Source organism: Vespula vulgaris, chromosome 10, assembly GCF_905475345.1.
Source record: "Vespula vulgaris chromosome 10, iyVesVulg1.1, whole genome shotgun sequence".
Lineage (NCBI taxonomy): Eukaryota > Metazoa > Arthropoda > Insecta > Hymenoptera > Vespidae > Vespula > Vespula vulgaris.
This window is the reverse complement of record NC_066595.1, coordinates 3,038,124-3,055,842: the sequence shown is the minus strand read 5'-3', so window position 1 is coordinate 3,055,842 and position 17,719 is coordinate 3,038,124. Positions and strand designations below refer to the sequence as shown.

At 26.4% G+C, this 17,719-nt stretch overlaps 4 protein-coding genes across 10 annotated transcripts; 3 read left to right on the top strand and 1 right to left on the bottom strand.

Moving 5' to 3' along the window:
• Positions 1–191: 191 nt before the first annotated feature.
• LOC127066969 (myotubularin-related protein 6) lies at positions 192–4,345 on the top strand. 3 transcript variants are annotated; one of them, XR_007782528.1, is made up of 13 exons: positions 194–565; positions 717–830; positions 930–1,092; positions 1,295–1,443; positions 1,517–1,642; positions 1,714–1,848; positions 1,951–2,083; positions 2,178–2,404; positions 2,508–2,758; positions 2,821–2,961; positions 3,048–3,174; positions 3,318–3,523; positions 3,634–3,783. XR_007782528.1 is itself a non-coding variant. In XM_051001351.1 (13 exons), exons 1-13 carry the CDS (start codon positions 542–544, stop codon positions 3,775–3,777), a joined length of 2,001 nt encoding a protein of 666 aa, XP_050857308.1. In that variant the 5' UTR covers positions 204–541; the 3' UTR covers positions 3,778–4,345. The 3 variants fall into 3 exon arrangements, 2 of the variants coding, with proteins under 2 accessions (XP_050857309.1, XP_050857308.1); XM_051001351.1 differs by having other exon boundaries at positions 204–565; positions 3,257–3,523; positions 3,634–4,345; XM_051001352.1 differs by lacking the exon at positions 3,634–3,783 and having other exon boundaries at positions 192–565; positions 3,231–3,415.
• Positions 4,346–5,046: 701 nt separating this feature from the next.
• On the bottom strand, positions 5,047–9,843 carry LOC127066973 (calnexin-like). Of its 5 annotated transcripts, XR_007782529.1 has the most exons (9): positions 9,374–9,624; positions 8,788–9,034; positions 8,374–8,669; positions 7,608–8,267; positions 7,398–7,538; positions 7,001–7,126; positions 5,985–6,143; positions 5,577–5,856; positions 5,047–5,363 (listed from the first exon to the last, which is right to left on the bottom strand). XR_007782529.1 is itself a non-coding variant. In XM_051001359.1 (8 exons), exons 2-8 carry the CDS (start codon positions 9,023–9,025, stop codon positions 5,803–5,805), a joined length of 1,674 nt encoding a protein of 557 aa, XP_050857316.1. In that variant the 5' UTR covers positions 9,026–9,034; positions 9,715–9,843; the 3' UTR covers positions 5,047–5,802. The 5 variants fall into 5 exon arrangements, 4 of the variants coding, with proteins under 4 accessions (XP_050857316.1, XP_050857314.1, XP_050857317.1 ...); XM_051001359.1 differs by lacking the exon at positions 9,374–9,624 and adding an exon at positions 9,715–9,843 and having other exon boundaries at positions 5,047–5,856; XM_051001357.1 differs by having other exon boundaries at positions 5,047–5,856.
• A 144-nt stretch (positions 9,844–9,987) lies between these two features.
• On the top strand, positions 9,988–12,626 carry LOC127066970 (kinetochore protein NDC80 homolog). The gene is made up of 2 exons (XM_051001353.1): positions 9,988–10,596; positions 10,723–12,626. The coding sequence occupies exons 1-2, from the start codon at positions 10,383–10,385 to the stop codon at positions 12,417–12,419; spliced, it is 1,911 nt and encodes a 636-aa protein (XP_050857310.1). The 5' UTR covers positions 9,988–10,382; the 3' UTR covers positions 12,420–12,626.
• A 208-nt stretch (positions 12,627–12,834) lies between these two features.
• Positions 12,835–16,443, top strand: LOC127066968 (uncharacterized). Its single transcript, XM_051001350.1, has 7 exons — positions 12,835–13,074; positions 13,369–13,474; positions 13,549–13,860; positions 13,952–14,290; positions 14,427–14,545; positions 14,639–14,920; positions 15,022–16,443. Exons 2-7 carry the CDS (start codon positions 13,373–13,375, stop codon positions 15,875–15,877), a joined length of 2,010 nt encoding a protein of 669 aa, XP_050857307.1. The 5' UTR covers positions 12,835–13,074; positions 13,369–13,372; the 3' UTR covers positions 15,878–16,443.
• Positions 16,444–17,719: the final 1,276 nt, after the last annotated feature.

Genomic DNA, 17,719 nt, shown 5'->3' with positions numbered 1-17,719 from the left:
TACAATTATTAGTTTAATGAAATAAAGAAATATATTTTTATTAAAAACAAAAAATACTAATTAAATAATAAAAACTTGTTTATAAACGCTATTACATATACGGTAGTATATAAATGTATGTACACATATACATATATATATATTTACTTTAAGAATATGTTATTAAAAGAATTAATAAAATAGAATAAAGTAAAATTTCAAAAAAAAAATTCTTATTCAGCGATCAGCTTAGTAACAAGAAAAAACCTAAAAAGGATACTTCTGTTTTTAAATGCTATAGATTGGTAATCCTGTTCTAAGAATGATAGTGAAGTTATCTGTGCTTTATCTGTCAGTTGTATATTTTTTAACTGAAAGACTATGATACCAATTAGATAAATACACCTTTGTAAATAGTTGTAGTGTAATGATTGAATTTTATAAAATATGATTGTCTGGGTAACTTCTTAAAGAAAGTGTCGTTATATGTACAATAAAGTAGTATCTAGTCAGGATATAAAAATATCCATTGTTATACCATATTTGTATATAGTAATATGCAATGGACCAAATAAAGATTCCAAAGGTAAATCAATATAAATAATAGTCAGTCTAATACATAAAATTTTACTGAGAATTTATATATGATATTAAACTTTTATATTCATTTTATACACACACACATATATATATATAAATTTTGTTGTTTATATATTTAATATCATTTTAATTTGTAGGTAGAAAACGTTCGCTTATTGGAAAAATATAGTAATAATCATTCTATAGGTACATTATATTTAACCTTAACACATCTTATATTTATAGAACGAAATGGTAAAAAAAAAATATGGGTAAATATTTCTTAATAATTTATTAACTTAATTAAGTTTATAAAGTAAATATTTTATCATTTAAGAAAGATAACAATAGAGATACAACTATTATTGTAGGTTTTGTATACTCATATATCCAACATAGAAAAACAACCTTTGACTACTACAGGATCACCCTTATATATTAAGTGTAAACATTTTTATATTGTTACTTTTGTTATACCTAAGGAACGTGACTGCCATGACATTTATCTTACATTATTAAAACTGTCTTGCCCAGGTAAAATTATATTTATAAGTTTGTTAGAAAAATTTGAACTATATATTTTACTTTTTAAAACTAAATATAAATTTATCTTCTGTTTTCTATATACTATATAATATATACTGTACACTATACCATATACTATATACTATATACTTTCTGTATATAAAATATTATACTATACATTAAAGCTAATTATTTTTAAATGTTTTTATAGCAAATTTAGAGGATCTTTATTGCTTCAGTTATCAAGAAATATTACCACAACATGTTGGTTGGAACTTTTTTAACGTACAAAGTGAATTTCAAAGACAAGGAGTACCAAATGAAGAATGGTCTCTTTCATACTTGAATACTAATTATGAGGTATAAAAAATACTATGCATTTTTAAATAGTTGCAATGATTATTTTCAATATATTTTGAAAATATTTTTTTAGCTTTGTGATACATACCCAAAATATATATATGTTCCAAGCACTTGTGCAGACAACATTTTATTAGGTAGTGCAAAATTTAGAAGTAGAGGAAGGCTTCCTGTATTAACATATTTACATTCAAATAAGGTTTGTTATCTATTTTGTATACATAATTAATTAGTTTTACATTGAACAAATTTATAGATAAAGCATTTTAGGCTGTTATCTGCCGTTGCAGTCAACCACTTTCAGGATTTAGTGCACGATGTCCCGAGGATGAATTAATTATGTATTATATACTTTGTACAAATCCTAATTCAAAGTATATGTATGTTGTTGATACAAGGCCACGTGTAAGTAAACCGTGTGTGTATGTGTGTATTTATTTATCTATTTATTTATTCAGTTATATAGTACATAATATTATATTATAAATATTGTTATTTTTCATATAGATTAATGCTTTTGCAAATCGGGCAGCAGGAAAAGGATACGAAAATGAAAATTTCTATGATAATATAAAGTTTCATTTTTTTGGGATTGAAAATATACATGTCATGAGAACAAGTTTGAACAAGCTTATAGAATGTAAGCCAAAATATCTCTACATTATGTTAAAACATTATGCATACTTTGAAGTACAAAATACGATTAATATGTTGTTTAAACTTGTTTAATTTAGTACAAAGGACGACATCAATGAGTGCATTTTTAAATGGTTTAGAAAGCAGTGGATGGTTAAAGCACATTCGTTCTATATTAGAAACTGCCTGGTTTATTGCACGAGCAGTTTTTGGTGGCGTGAGCGTAGTAGTACATTGTAGCGATGGTTGGGATCGTACAGCGCAAGTATGTTCTCTGGCTGCTTTACTTTTAGATCCGTATTATAGAACTATTCAAGGATTTCAGGTAAATATTTAAATATTAAAAATTATAAAAATTAGTGTGTGTGTATCTTTGTGTTTGCCCATGTATCAATATATGCATTAAGAATGTTTGTTTCTTTTATCAGGCATTAGTAGAAAAAGATTGGTTATCATTCGGTCATAAGTTCAGTGACCGCTGTGGTTATATTAGTAGCGACGGCAAAGAATTAGCACCGATATTTACTCAATTTATAGATGCAACTTATCAATTACTACAGCAATACCCTCATAAATTTCAATTCAATGAATTTTTTCTTTTAACACTTCATGACCATGTTCATAGCTGTCAATATGGAACATTTATTGGAAATTCTGAAAAAGAAAGGCAGACTCTTAGGTATAATAATTATGATCTGATTTAATATTAAGAGATTAAATCGTATATTCTTGTATTTATAGATTATCAGAAAGAACGTATTCTTTGTGGGGATATGTTGCAAATAATACAAACGAGTATATCAATCCACTATATGAATGTAAACATTGGAATGATGATTCTAATGATGTTCTCCAGCCAAAATTAGCGCCACAAAATATTATGTAATAAGCATTTACTTGACTAGAATAATACGTGTATGTGTATGTAAACTAAAATAGGTTTATTTAAAAAATATATTTGTTTACAGCATTTGGAGAGGATTATATTTTAGATTTGAGAATGGTATTCATCCTAGAGAGGCACACGAAGATATGTTATTGACAATTCACGATCATAGTAGTTCTTTAGAAGATCACGTTAAACTTCTTGCAAAGGTATACGAACTTTTTTGCTTTTGACTTAATATAATAATATTGAAAAAATTTTAAAGGTGAATGAACGCTTATACGCTTTCAGAGAGTTAATTCTTTGAGTCAATTATTAAATTTAAATAACGTACAAAAAATAAATATTCAAGGTAAACATAAATTTGATAACAAATATGTCAAAGAATCTTTATCTGAAACTATTAAGGAAAATGTTAATCACGATGAAAAAATGAAAGATAAAGAAAAAGCAAGCCAAATTGAGAATGAATTAAAAACAGTTGCCATAGAATGGAAGTCATCTCGTAATATGGAGGAATGTACTTGTTCGACTACATTTGACGCTTTTAATAGGAAGGTATGCATTCGAGTAAATGAATCTCTAATATATTGACAAATAAAATGATTCACTAGATATAGGAGAAATAAAAATTATGTATGGTCATTCATTATTGTTATTACTTTTAGCATCATTGTTGGTCTTGCGGGAATGTACTATGTACACGATGTATGGGTACGCATAATGTCTTAACTGGACATTTATCACAACGTGCTGTACCTGTTTGCAAATCATGTTCTCAAAATTCTGGTAGTTCTTCGATTAGTCCTTGATTGTACCACATAAAATTGATATTTACATGTATTTGCAAAACTAAAATAAGAGATACTTCATCAAAGAAATCAATAATTAATAATTATACCATCTTGTCAAATAAATTTATTTTATGCAGAATGTGAGAGAAATATCAAAGTAAATAGTTGAAATTTAAATCATCTGTATTGCAAATTGTAAAGGTATTTTATTTATTTGATTTCAGATATATTTATTTGTAAGAACTCTACATTAATTAAGATTATTATAAAATTTGTATTTCCACAATTAAAATGATCTATCTTTCTGTCAAAATCAGTAATATTTCGTATTAAGAATATATCGAATCTCGTTACTAAGATTAATGAACAGACAATGTTAAACTCGTAAGAATATTACAAAAGAATCTATATAAATGGAAATACTTTTTCTTGTATTTAGGCTACATGGCATTTAAGACAATTTTTCAGACTTTATTAAATGGATACATGAACTAAAAATATTATTATCTAAAATAAAATGATATTAAATGTATATTATAATATTGTAAGTAAAATGCTAATAATAATAAAAGAAAATTATTCGTGAGATCCTCAATACAATAAGGTGTACAAAAAAAAAAAAAAAATACAAAAATAACATTTTATATTTTTTTAGTATATATTGAATATATTGCATTATTTTTACTTTATCTGTGATAATTGCAACACATTTTTTTACATATATTTTTGTATATGCAGATTACACAAGATACTTTTACGTTAGTGCAATAATATATATATATATATAGTCTTATTAACAATTACTTTCTTACATTTTATAAAAATTCATAATAAAGAAGATATTTTAATATTAAAAAAAATCATCTCCTCTCTAAGATCGTTTTAATTTAATTAAGATGTATATTTTTATGTAACGATATAATAACATATAATGCACACAAAATTAATATTGTAATTAATTATAATATATTATGTGAATTGTTCTCTTTAAATACGTTATCTCTATTATCTCTATTATCGATCACATCATTCTATTTCTGATTCTTATTTGAGAATGTTGAACTACTTTTTACTGAATATTACGATTTTGACATGAAACATAAAGATCTACAAATATTGTTTGATATCTCCATTAATATCGAAGATTCTTAAATTACATCCCATACACACCTCATATATAAGTGAGGAAATTTTAGCAATTATGCTTAAAAATAAAAAGGTAGCTTTATTGGACATTACCATTGCTTCTCATTGTTTATATGATAAACGAACTAAAAACATGTGAACTATTTTTTAACTAATTTTTAATATTTTATATTATTGTTTACATCAATCAAATGATAAAAGTTTACAGTAATTATATATTCACAATCTTTTTGTATTCTCAAGTCTACATGATTTTATGTTATCTATTAATATAAATTAATATGCTAATATGTGTTATTTATATATTTAAGTATTTATGTAATGTACATGAGATTGCACAGAAAATAAGTAATAAAAATACAAAGTCAGCTCTTCGTGACATTGTATATCAGGTTTAATTATTTTAACTGCTTATATGCAGTTATGAGTTTTTTTGATATACAGAATGATTTTGTCAACTGTAATAAATAGAAAATATCATGAAACAGATATCATTGCGTTATTAATACTTTCAAAAGGTTTAATAATTGTTTAAAACGGAAACATTAAAAAAATTTCATTGGTATAATATATAGCCAAGTGATATTTATTACATATGTGAAAATCTCTCATATGTATATTGAATGCATATATATAAGTAGAGTTTTTTAATATATTATAAATATACTTACTGTGTGTGTACACAAAGACATTTTGTTGAATTATATTATATAATGATAAATTATTCTTAAAATTGAAGCATGTATATTTCTAAACGAGGAACGAATTGCTAATGAAAATATCGCATATTTAGTGATTGATAATACTACTATCCACAATGGCAAGCATAATGTGGAATGTGAAAGTATGACGAACACTTTAACAATAAATTTCTTCTTATATTTATTTTGATGTTTATCATTCTTTATTTGGTTTTCTTCGTCTTGGACCATCGTCACCACTAGATTTATCCTATAGAAGAAAAATAAAATATATGTCAATTATTAAAATATCTATTTATAACTTGATTCAAATTGTTTACACACATCACTTTAATAAAATTGTAAGTACATCAATCAGCTTATTACAAGTATACTTGCCGTTTTAGATTCAATTATCTCCTCTGTTTCACTTGTATTTTCAATTTCTTTATTTTCTTCTATAGCTGGCTCCTGAGTTTCTTCTTCTTCTTCATTGTCTAGTAAATCTTTATTTATATCTAAACTTTGCTTCTCCTCTTCTTTTTCATCATTTTTTTCCTAAAAATAATACATCAAAAATTTTCTTAAAACATAAAAAACATTTTGAATTTAATACTTGGTATTATCATAATATTATGAAATATATAACTATTATAATTATAGCACTACCGCTGCGATTCATAATATAAAAACACGTAATTTACAAGCAATAAGCTTAACTAGCTTGAATAGTTTTAAATATAGATCAAATGTGATTGAACGTTAATATAAAATTTGAACATACCATGTAAACACAGAATGTGATATATTAAAATATTAATTGTTGGAAATTCATTGAAAGAAGTAGCAATAAAATATAGAATTTATCAAGGAAAGTATGTTTTATACCTGACTACTAAAACAGCAACAATAAATTAATAGAAGTACGGGTAGAGCAACACCTATTACATATACAGCCCATATCCAAGGATTTTCTGTAGTAAATGTTGAAATTTGACGCCATATATTCCACTATAAATAACCAGTAAAAAAATACTGCAAATTAATTTTATTATTACACTTGTAAATATAGCTGTGTAAAGATAAAAACAATATTACTTGATTGTGAAGGTGTATTCTATAAATTTTGGGAATGTTTTTATGAGAAATAGTAAAATTAAACTTGCACATAATATTACTATACAAATTGTTAAAAGGATCAATAATAATTCCTGCAATAATAAATTAATTTTTTTAAGTAATAACTACTTATAGCTTATTAAAGCTTTTGAAGGATAAAAAGCATTATAAAATATGCTTAATAATTATAATCTCATTGTATTGCTTGAATTTTTCAAAAATTGTGGCCTCATAAGTTACTACAAGAATTCAATACATTATATAAGCAAGCATTTTAAGTTTCGTGAATTTAGTACCTCACGTGAACGTTTTAATAAATACCAAACATATATTATGATTGGTATCATACAGTAACAAAAATAAAGGGCCCACCAGCCAGGTTTGTAGTTCATGGAACGCATCATACGTCCCCACAATGTTTCCTGTATATTATAATGTGTGTATTTCAAGTAAAAAACGATTATGTCTCATTTTTTTTTTCTGTATGATGGAGATAATAAATAATTTTTATCACTTTCATATAAATTAAGAAAATATATAGAAAAATATTATTTATAAAATACCGTAATATTATAGAAAAACGAAAATTATGACAGTAGCTGATTTTTATTTTACCTATCATTTAAATTAACAAGTATGAACATGGATTATAGATTGAAAATATTAAAGAGAATTGATTGCAAAAGTACTTACACTTTCTTCAGCAATTTTAACCCGCCTCACTTCAAATGTTTCATCAGACCATTTTTTTGCAACATCTTCATCATCAGTAATAAGAATATTGTCAAAAATAATATCAGGAGACATGGACCAAAGTTCAAATCCAATAGCAGACTGTAATTTTTAGTTAGATTATAGAACAGAGACATAATCTGACCTTAATATTTTATCTTTAAAACTTACAATAGATGACATCAAGAATGGATGTTCATCATTGAAGTAATTAGGATTATGAATTAGTTTAGGTTTCCATTTTCCACTATAATTAGGATTATTAATCAATGGAGGTAACCATTTCCCTTTATAACGTGGATTCTTCTTCATTTTCTGCTTATAAGGACCACAACCTGGAACATTTGAGCATTTTGGATTTGGTATTTCAGGAGGTGCCCATTCTCCATCCATATCAATGTCCCAATCATCAGGTTTTACAGAATCAAGATTTGGTATCATAGGTGGTTCATCTTCCAACCACCCTTTTGGCATAACATCTTCTTCGTCTACTATCTGGGCTGGAGCATCTTCATCCCAGTCATCAGGTTTTACCGCTGATAGGTCAGAGATCTTTTCTCTATCATCCCAGTCATCAGGTTGTTTATCATTTGGATCTTCTATTTCTAAAGGTGGATTTACAGGAGGAGTGAAATCGTCTAATAGCGATCCTGTATTTACAATTTTATTGTCAACTTTGATTTCAAATGTGTTATCAGGACGAACAATCAAAGTATATAAATGTGGTTGTTTATCTTTGAAGAAATCCTCCAATCTCTCCTTTGGTTTCTTGCAATGCTTTTCTTCTATTGTACCATTTAAGGGATTTTTATGACGGAAAATGAAATGTAACTATATAAAAAAACAAGTTAATAACAGATAAGAATTATAAACATTGATTAACATGAAATCGAAAAACTTGTAGATTTGCATTTTTTATATAAATATTTTTATGTACCTTATGATCGTTCCCACACTTATCAGGTCCAAACATAATAGTATATGGAGTTTTATCATGAAAATTTTTTAATTCTGCATGTTTTGAATCTAATGTTAATAATTTAAGATATGCACCACCACATTCCTGGCCATCTTGAAAATTAACTTCGTACTGTACAAATAATGGTTTATCTTTGAAATGAAAAGGAGTATTTAATGAAGTAGAAATAGCAGCATGCCTAGCCTTGCTTTTCAGTACTAAACCTAAATCACCATCTTGTATAGGTCTTTTAGGCTCTTCAATAGTCCAGATTCCTATAAAATAATGCTTTCTTATTTTCTTTCTTTATTATTGATAATTTTATTTTAATATCTAAATGTCACAAAAGATAAAAGATGTTGATAATGAATTATCTAATTTTAAAATACAAACCATCATATTTTGCAATATCTTCATCGATATTATCTTTTTTAGCCTCTGATAATATCCAGGTAGTATCAAATCTTTCTCTATCGTCAAAATGTTCTGCTAAGTAAGCGAATCCAGATGGTTCTGGACTTTGGTATTTTCCATTAATATCTTTAATGTCATTATCATGTTGCTTAGCATCTAATATATTACAAACTATGCTTAAATAAAGTATTGATGCACATGCTATGATTTTTGCCATTTCATATTCCTAAAATAAAGACAATATTCAAAAGTTTAGTTTAAATTTTTTTATCCAAGTTTTATTAAAATAAAACTTGTTATAAATCTATCACTTGTCTATAAATCTATTATTTAAATCAATAGAAAATATATAGAAATTAAAAAAAAAAAATATTGACAAACAAGATATATATTATAAAATAATCTGATAAATTATCTATTAAAGATTTATATATATATATTTTTTTTTGTAATACATATAAAGGATTGCTTTTACAATGACATTAACAAAAGAAATATTTTAAAAGAAAATTTGAGTATAAGAAAAAAATTTGTTAAAGTAAAGAATTATGTCAGTAATAAGTACTTTCATATATTAATACATTCATCTATATCACCTACACGTGAAGCAGTATAGTGAATATTACTGATATTACTCTGTTAAAGTATGTAATGTTTAATTCTCAATGAATAAGTTTAGTATACTTGCTGACAAAGATAGGAACTGTATTATTTAATTAAGTAGTAATGATAATCTATACGTGGGGCTTTCTACTTCGACGTGTACTAAAAACGAATTCCACTACCGGAAATGATTAATGAAAAATAAGGGAGTGCCATGTTTAATCGATACATTTCTTTGATAACTAAACAATTTATATATAAATAAAATCTTAATACTTATAATGAAAAATATAATGGACGTACCTGAACACGTATTTTAATTGTTAATTATTTTTTATTACACTGTAACGTCACTTACAAAATATCATGCTCTATATATATGTGTGTATGTGTGTGTGTGTGTGTAGAGAGAGAGAGATATGTAAATATATATCTATCTATCTATATATATGAATGTATATCAGTGCTTCCAATCTTATACCTAAAAATACCTTGATAGACGATTCGAAAAATCTTGCTTTTTGAAAAAATCCCTAGCCATTGGTAACATTGGGTATACGTATTGAAGCAGGCAGGAAATTTTGTATTTGTATATTTATATATGAAAATATATTTATTTTTTCTGTCTTCGCTCGAATTTTTTTAAAACTATATTATTTTTTAATATTATAGACAAACAATATAGGAGTTATTAAGTTCCTAAATGCAATGACGAGTAAGGTTTAAATTTCCCGCGTATTTTGTATTCTTTTATGAATCAGTCATGCAAGTACGTACTACAATAGAAGAGAAAGAAATAGAAGTTGTGTGTGAGTGATATATGAATGTATTACTTAACTCACACATGCATGGTATATCGCTTGATGTACTTCCGCGTTGCTCCGAAAATTTGAAAGTTGTCCGTTGGGTATATAGTAAACATTTGAAAAAATAAAATAATAATTATAATAATAAATTTACATCGCGTAAAAATGCAGAATAATTCAACTGGACGTAGATCGTCCACAAATCCGGTAAGAGTTTCCATGATCGATAAAAGGGATAAAACTGATTCAAGAAGAACGTTAACGTTAAAGACGAAGACTTCTTTTTCTGCTACCGATGTATCTCATATTCCCAGACCTCGTATGAGAAGTTCTTCATGCGATCCGACGAATAATGGACGTTCCTATTTAAGGAGTACTGGTAAAATATGACAATATCAATATTAATATTTTATTATATGTTTATAATTAGTATAGTAATTCATATAATAAATAGCTTTTTATTATACAATACAAATTCACAAAAAATTTCTTATTAATTACATAGGTAAAAGTCTGCTTCATCCTCCTACAACTCCAGTCACACCGTCGACTAATGCTCGTAGGCTTAATACAATAGGTTTATCAACCGGTCGAAGAACACCATCTGGAGATCGTGTCAGTAATATTGGTGCCAAAGGGGCTCGTAAAGATACGCGACATTTGATAGATAAAAATTATCAAGCTCATATGCTTAATAAGATAGATTCTTATATCCATCAAATTCAATGTTCTTCCATGTTAAACAATAGCGGCAGTTTGAAACCTATTACATTGAAAATGTTTGTTGAAGTTTCTGATTTATTGGTAAAACTTATTGATCCTAAGCAAGCTTTAACTCTTGCCAATTATATAGAAGAATTACCAAAAATTGCAAAGAAATTACATTATCCTGGAATTATTACAAAATCATTATTAAAAACAGCAAATACTGCTCATTCCTGGCCTTACGTTTTAGGCTGGTTATGTTGGTTGGTGGAAGTTTGTGAAGTAAAAGATTTGGCATATAATAATTTTCAATTAAATAATTTACCATTTATAGGAACAGAGCAACAAATGAAAGATAATCAAAATGCATTTTTTTTTATGCTAAGCATGTATAATGCTTGGAATGATGAAAAACTCGATGAAGAAGCAACTCTTGTCAATGAATATTTACAAGAGATTGAAAAACAACAAGGAGTTACTGAAGATGATTTAACAGAAGCGCATGATTCTTTAAGCAGAGAAGAGCACAACTTCCAAGAGATTGAACAAAAATCAAAAGAAATTGATGTGGAAGTTCAAAACCTAAAAGATATTTTAATGTCTCTTCAAGATGATGCAGGTAAACAGACTAGTGATATTAAAGCACAAGAAGAGTATATAAAGAATCTTAATATCGAAACAGAACAGTTAGACATCCAAAACAAACATTTGTGTGAAAGAATACAGATACAGAACAAACAACGTACAGAATTACTTTCTATAGTAAAAGAACAACCCATGTCAAAAACAGAAAAAGATATGATACTGAATAAATGTTTAGAACTTCAAAACTATATGCATCAATTTGATGAACATTTGAAAGATATACAAAAGGACATATATACATTGGATATTAAAATAGCATCTGTAAATAACAGTTTAAACAAAATTGTTTTAGCTTACAACAAAGAAATATTTATGCATTTTGGTAGTGATACTAATATAGATGTCGAAGAACTTAAAATGCCTGAAAAAGATCTGCTAGATCCATATATTATGGATAAGTTAAATGAAAAAGCTAATTTGATGAATGAGTTAAAAGATGGATTGACAAAAAAATTAACAAAACTGGAATCATATATAGAAGCTAATACAAATGAATTAGAACTTCTACAAGAAAAAAAGAGAACTTTGCAGGAACAAAATGTAATTTTGCATAATAAGCTTAAAGAGAAAAAAGCTAATATCAATAATTATAAAAGTGAGGAAAGCAAGTTACGAGAACAAATACAGATCTTGCAAAACGAAATACAGAGTTATCAAGAATCTACTCCAGATTTACAAGGCATAACGAGCGAAATAGAGGAAGTTAAAGAAAAATTAGATGCGGTAAAAAGAAGAAAAATGTTCATTGAACAAAATGGGAAACGATTTTTCGAAAAATTATATGAAATTTTTGGTGAACATAGAAATGAATTAGGTCGAATTTTAGAAAAAACTGAACAACGGTCAACATAAAAAGAAGTTGAACAATTTATAAATAAGAATGATTAAATATAATTATATAAATAAATGACTAAATGTAATTATATAAATATATAAATTTTAATTATGATTACTTGTAAGAAGATATAGTTTTATTCAAAAAAAGAAGCATTAAAAAAAAAAGATCAAGAATAAAAATTTTTAACATAACTGTTTTTTTTTTATAATTAATAAAAGAACAAAAAGCGAGCAAATAGAATTTGTAATTTACAAAGAAATGATATATATATATATGTATACGTGTATATGTATATATATAAAATTTAATGTTTTAAAAATATATTTTTAATATTCTTAACTATAAAATCAATAACTTCATTTGTTACTATGTTGTCCCTAGTTGTTTTTATGTTGGTAGCTCTTAAGACAGATATAGGAAGTTTATTACGAACATATATACGTTCGGATAATTTTGAAAATAAAAACATAAATAAGATATCAAATCGGAGAAATTTAATTATATAGATGAATGTGTATTGCTGAGTTTTTTAGGAGTTCCATTTTTATAAGAAATCAAATGTTCGCTGGTACGGCATTATTCTTGTAAAGCGATTTTTTGGGAATGTAGAATTATGTATATAACATTAATATTATGACAATATGTTATCAGATCTATACGTGTTGTGCGGTACGTATTTAAATTAAATAAATAATATTTAACGAAATAATCAAATAATTTCAGTTATGATTTTTTACATAGTAAAGAAATATGTGTATATGTATATATGTATACATTTTTTTTTAGGTTATAAAAAGCTTTTAATATAATAACTATATATTACGATTATATACGGCAATAATGAATTATAGGTTCAAGTTTTTCAGTTAAGAATTATATGTAATATATATAGATTTAATTTACACTTTTTATTGATATCTCGTATAATTACTTTTGTTTTATTATGTTTCATTTTTTTTCTAGTATAATGAGCAATAAAATTGAAGAGGTATATAATTGTATAGATCAATATAATAATGGTTATGCTTTGGAAAACATCCAGAATCCTTCATTAATTCATGACAACCAGGTACTAATGATTTCTTTTTTATTTTAATATCAAGATTATTATGTTTTTATAAATATAAATTTTTGTTTTTATAGGCTACATTCCAAAATGAACATCCTCACAAACTTGTAGTGGATAATTATAGTGCATTAATAGAAGTAACGGTAAAGACAAAAGGACATAATATAATGGTCAGCAGTACACCGAACAGTGGACAGAATACCGAAGAAGGAACAAGAGCTAAACAGAATTGGTATCAAGCCTTACAAGAACAAACTCGTCCCATTGTAAAGAAAAGTTTACAGAGCGTATCTTTAAAAAATCAACATACAAATAAAATATCTTCTGAACCTAAAGATAATAAACAACGCTTGGATTCTCAAAAACAATTAAAATTTAGAAATTGTGTAAGCAGAGAGATATCAAAAGAGTATTTTGATAATTGTTGATATCAATTTTTTTATGTAATCAGTTAAATAAACATTTTTTTTGTTATAGAATGTTAATAAACAATTGAATGACATACCAGAGAAACAAGCCCCAACGCAGAAGAAATTGAAAGAACATTTGAAAAAATCTTTACACACTGGGATTTCATCAGGCGTTTCTTCATTATGTAGTACAAAATGGATTTCCGTTCTTGACAAAGGAATTCAATGCGATAGAATATTTGATTCTTCCAATGATAAATTTAGTGATTTTAATCCTGTTAGGACATTGAGATTTTTAATGAAGGAATTAAAAGATTTGATAAAAGATGAGAAATCATGTAAAATTCTCACGAAAATGGAACAAGCGTTATTTCGAATACCAGCAGAACTAAAAAAGTCAACAATGGTACGTTAATAGGAATACAAATGTTATTTTTTTAACAGTCCCTGATATCGATACTTTGAACAATGTAGGTCTCTTGCATCATATAGTATAATAATTGTGTGCAACATGCAAGTTGATGGATAAATTTCTGTAATAGGATTTAGAAGAATTAACTCTTCATTCACGACTCAATGTAACCACAGCGCAATTAGAGGAAATAAGTAAACGAGTGAATACTGAATGTTCTTTACGCGAAGAACGAGATTCTTTAAAACGGTACATTATTTTCATTGAATAAATTTATACATTTTTCTTCTATTCCACTTATCACGAGAAAGATTATTTACATTTAATCTTATTTTATTTCAGGGATATTGAGAAACAATTGGAGCTTTTGGAAGTAGCACAACACAAACAATCGGATTTAGAATCTTCTATATTGGAGTTAAAGGAACAATTAAACGAATCATCGAAAATGATAGAAAGTAAAGACAAAATAATAGCAAAATTAAAAACGGATATTAGTAAACAAATGGAGCTTACACGACAAAGTCATTTAGAAATGCAGTGTTTAAAACTTGAAAGGGACAAATTGTCCGTTCTTTCTTCTTATAAAGACTCAGAATTTAACGAATATCGTAATATTATAAAGTTAGTATTAAAGTCAGTACGTTTTAAGAAATTGGCCTTATTATGTTATGAATGATATTATACTCGAATATTAATCTAATTGATATCTAATTTTTTTGCAGGGAATTTCAAAATCAAATTACAGAACATTTGACGAGTTTCAAAGAAGCTTGTACCAGAGAAGAAAATTCAAACGTACGAGGTTCAGTAATTCCTTGTGGATTTGCTCATTCTTCACTCTCTTCAGCATTTTCCGATTCTAATATCCTTACATCTTGGCATGATATATCTATATCTACGATAGGACCTAGTACAATTAAAAATGAGTTGAAAAAGGGAGCTTTTAAAAAAGAAAATCTATCGATCTCCGAATACAAAGAAGCAGATAAAGATACGATAAAAGTCAAAATGGGAGAAATAAATGAATCAACAAATAATAAGGATTCTACGCAATTGGAATTTATTAGTTTGCCTGCAGCAGAATCAATTTTATTACCATCTTATAGAGATCAAGGATGTATAGATCAAAGTGATACCAATAAGGATAAAGATGATCCATTTGCTTCTAAAACTAAATTATCTAATCGTGTGCAGCAATCTGTTGATCCTGATTCCATTATCACAGGCACGAAATCTTATGTTCAATGTTCAAAGGACAATGAAAAGATATCATATAACAAAAATTTATCAAAGATTCGAAAAACATCACAATCGGACAGTAAGAAGAAAAAACATGAGAATCAAGAAATAGAAGATAATTCTAGATTTATAGAAAGTAATATATCGGCCGATTTAATAACTTCCGATATAAACGAACAATTTCAAAATATATTTGATGATGTTCGACGTAAGAACAGAATTTCTGTTAATGTACCGAGTCCACCGCGACATTATCCTTATCCGGATTGGACCGATAGTTCTCTACCTAGTATCAGTGTTGATTCTGAATCAAATATTGTTCAGTCAAATATTATTTGACTGCGTATTTTTATATTCTCTCTCTTTCTCTCATTCTCTCTCTCTTTCTCTCTCTCTCCTCTCTCTCTCTCTCTCTCTCTCTCTCTCTCTCTCTCTCTCTTTCTCTCTGTGTTATATATTCTTATATTTTTATATCTAAACCGAACTATTATTTCTTAATATTTTTACATCATTGATATCTGGGTAATTAGAATATATATTATAAAGTTATAGGTATATGATAATGAGAAATAAATGTTGGAGATATATATATATATGTATGTATATATATATAAAGTATTTTAAAAATATATTTTTTATAAACGAGGATTCGCGCATTTAATTTTTGTTTGATATAATTACCCATAAATCATGCATTATATTTCGTTTGAGTAAACTTTCAAAGCTCATTATTCATTGGAGAGACTCTTCGTAATTACAAAAAAAGAAATAATAGAAACGTATGTGCTATGGTAGAAACTGAAAAAAAAAGAAAAAAAACGAGCATTTAATTAATTAATCCTTTGCGATTGTAAATTTTATTACATCAACTTTATTTTTTAATATATGATATATCAAAAAGAGAATTGTGTGTAAGTTTAAAATTGTACATGTACTTGATTGAAAATTTATTTATAAATATATATTTTCACGTGGTTTTATATTAATATATATCTGGGATTTATTTATAGCGAGAATTTTTGAAAAATTTTTACGATTTACTTGCAAATTACAGAATAATAAAGACGGTTTATATAGCTCGACAAATGCAACAATACGATCGTGATAGAGGTCCATTTTTTTTTTTTATATATATATGTTATAATATCCAAGATCTTAATAAATTAATCGAAATCTAAATTTTGTGAATAAAATAAATTTATTTGTGAAATACATGTAGCTTATTTTTTCCGAAGTTAAAGAGAGAATTGATTTATTGAATTTTTGATTTTTTCATTCTTTTTTTTTTCCTTTTCTTTTTCTTTTTATTTTTTCTTATATATATATTTTTTTCTTTTTTTCTTTTTTTCTTTTTTAAATTTCTAGTCGAGACTATACGATAAATGAATTCATTAACTCGTCTCCAATCGATTGTCTTTGAATAAAAAGAAGTTCTAATGAAATATATGTATTACCTTGTTTTTAAAGTCTAACGCTATGCTGCGGAATTAAGGTAACAAATATAAGTTTGACATGAAAAACCAGGTGTATATATATATATATTTTTTTTTATCACATATGTATATATACAAGTAAAGTATAATACTTATATATATATATATAATATTTTGTAAGTCTTAATAGGATTAAAAGGGAACATTTTTAGTACAAGTAAAACATTCATCGATTTTGAGCGAAGACGTCCTGAAATACATACGCGTTTTCCAATAAACGTGTTAGTACACGCTTGTGTGTTTGTGTGTATCATTTATTTATTTTTTTTATTTTTAATTTTTTTTTTATTTTTTAATACACAACGAAACTGGATCTTCATGATTTCCACTGACCGAAGTAGTAGTAGTAGAAGAAGAAGAAGAAGAAGAAGAAGAAGAAGAAGAAGAAGAAGAGGAAGAAGAAGAAGAAGAAGATGTAAACGTTCGCCTTTTTCAAGCAAATCGCATATTATATCACGAAAAATAACGGTACGAACGAAATAACGAATGAAATGGGTTCGATACGAAAAGGATGAGAACTGTCTTCGCATTTTCTTAGCGCTTCGATAAAAATGCGATAAAACGCGAAATATATTGTATATTCGTTAAAACCATTATTTATACACATTCCCCGTTTCACGATGGAATCTTCCTCGATGAATATTCACGCGCATACGTATATATATATATATATATATATATATGTATA

Bases quoted from the DNA above. Each gene is read 5' to 3' on its own strand.
- LOC127066973 (XM_051001357.1), bottom strand. The intron at 7,539-7,607 runs GTAAGTTTTAAA...TAAAAATTACAG, and splicing joins CATTCTTGATGTCATCTATT to TCTGCTATTGGATTTGAACT. The intron at 5,857-5,984 runs GCAAGTATACTT...TTTCTTCTATAG, and splicing joins AGATAATTGAATCTAAAACG to GATAAATCTAGTGGTGACGA.
- LOC127066970 (XM_051001353.1), top strand. From the start codon at position 10,383: ATGCAGAATAATTCAACTGGACGTAGATCGTCCACAAATCCGGTAAGA. The intron at 10,597-10,722 runs GTAAAATATGAC...TTAATTACATAG, and splicing joins TTCCTATTTAAGGAGTACTG to GTAAAAGTCTGCTTCATCCT.
- LOC127066969 (XM_051001351.1), top strand. From the start codon at position 542: ATGGACCAAATAAAGATTCCAAAG. The intron at 2,084-2,177 runs GTAAGCCAAAAT...TGTTTAATTTAG, and splicing joins TTTGAACAAGCTTATAGAAT to TACAAAGGACGACATCAATG. The intron at 2,962-3,047 runs GTAATAAGCATT...ATTTGTTTACAG, and splicing joins TTAGCGCCACAAAATATTAT to CATTTGGAGAGGATTATATT.
- LOC127066968 (XM_051001350.1), top strand. From the start codon at position 13,373: ATGAGCAATAAAATTGAAGAGGTATATAATTGTATAGATCAATATAAT. The intron at 14,546-14,638 runs GTACATTATTTT...ATTTTATTTCAG, and splicing joins GAACGAGATTCTTTAAAACG to GGATATTGAGAAACAATTGG. The intron at 14,921-15,021 runs GTTAGTATTAAA...ATTTTTTTGCAG, and splicing joins GAATATCGTAATATTATAAA to GGAATTTCAAAATCAAATTA.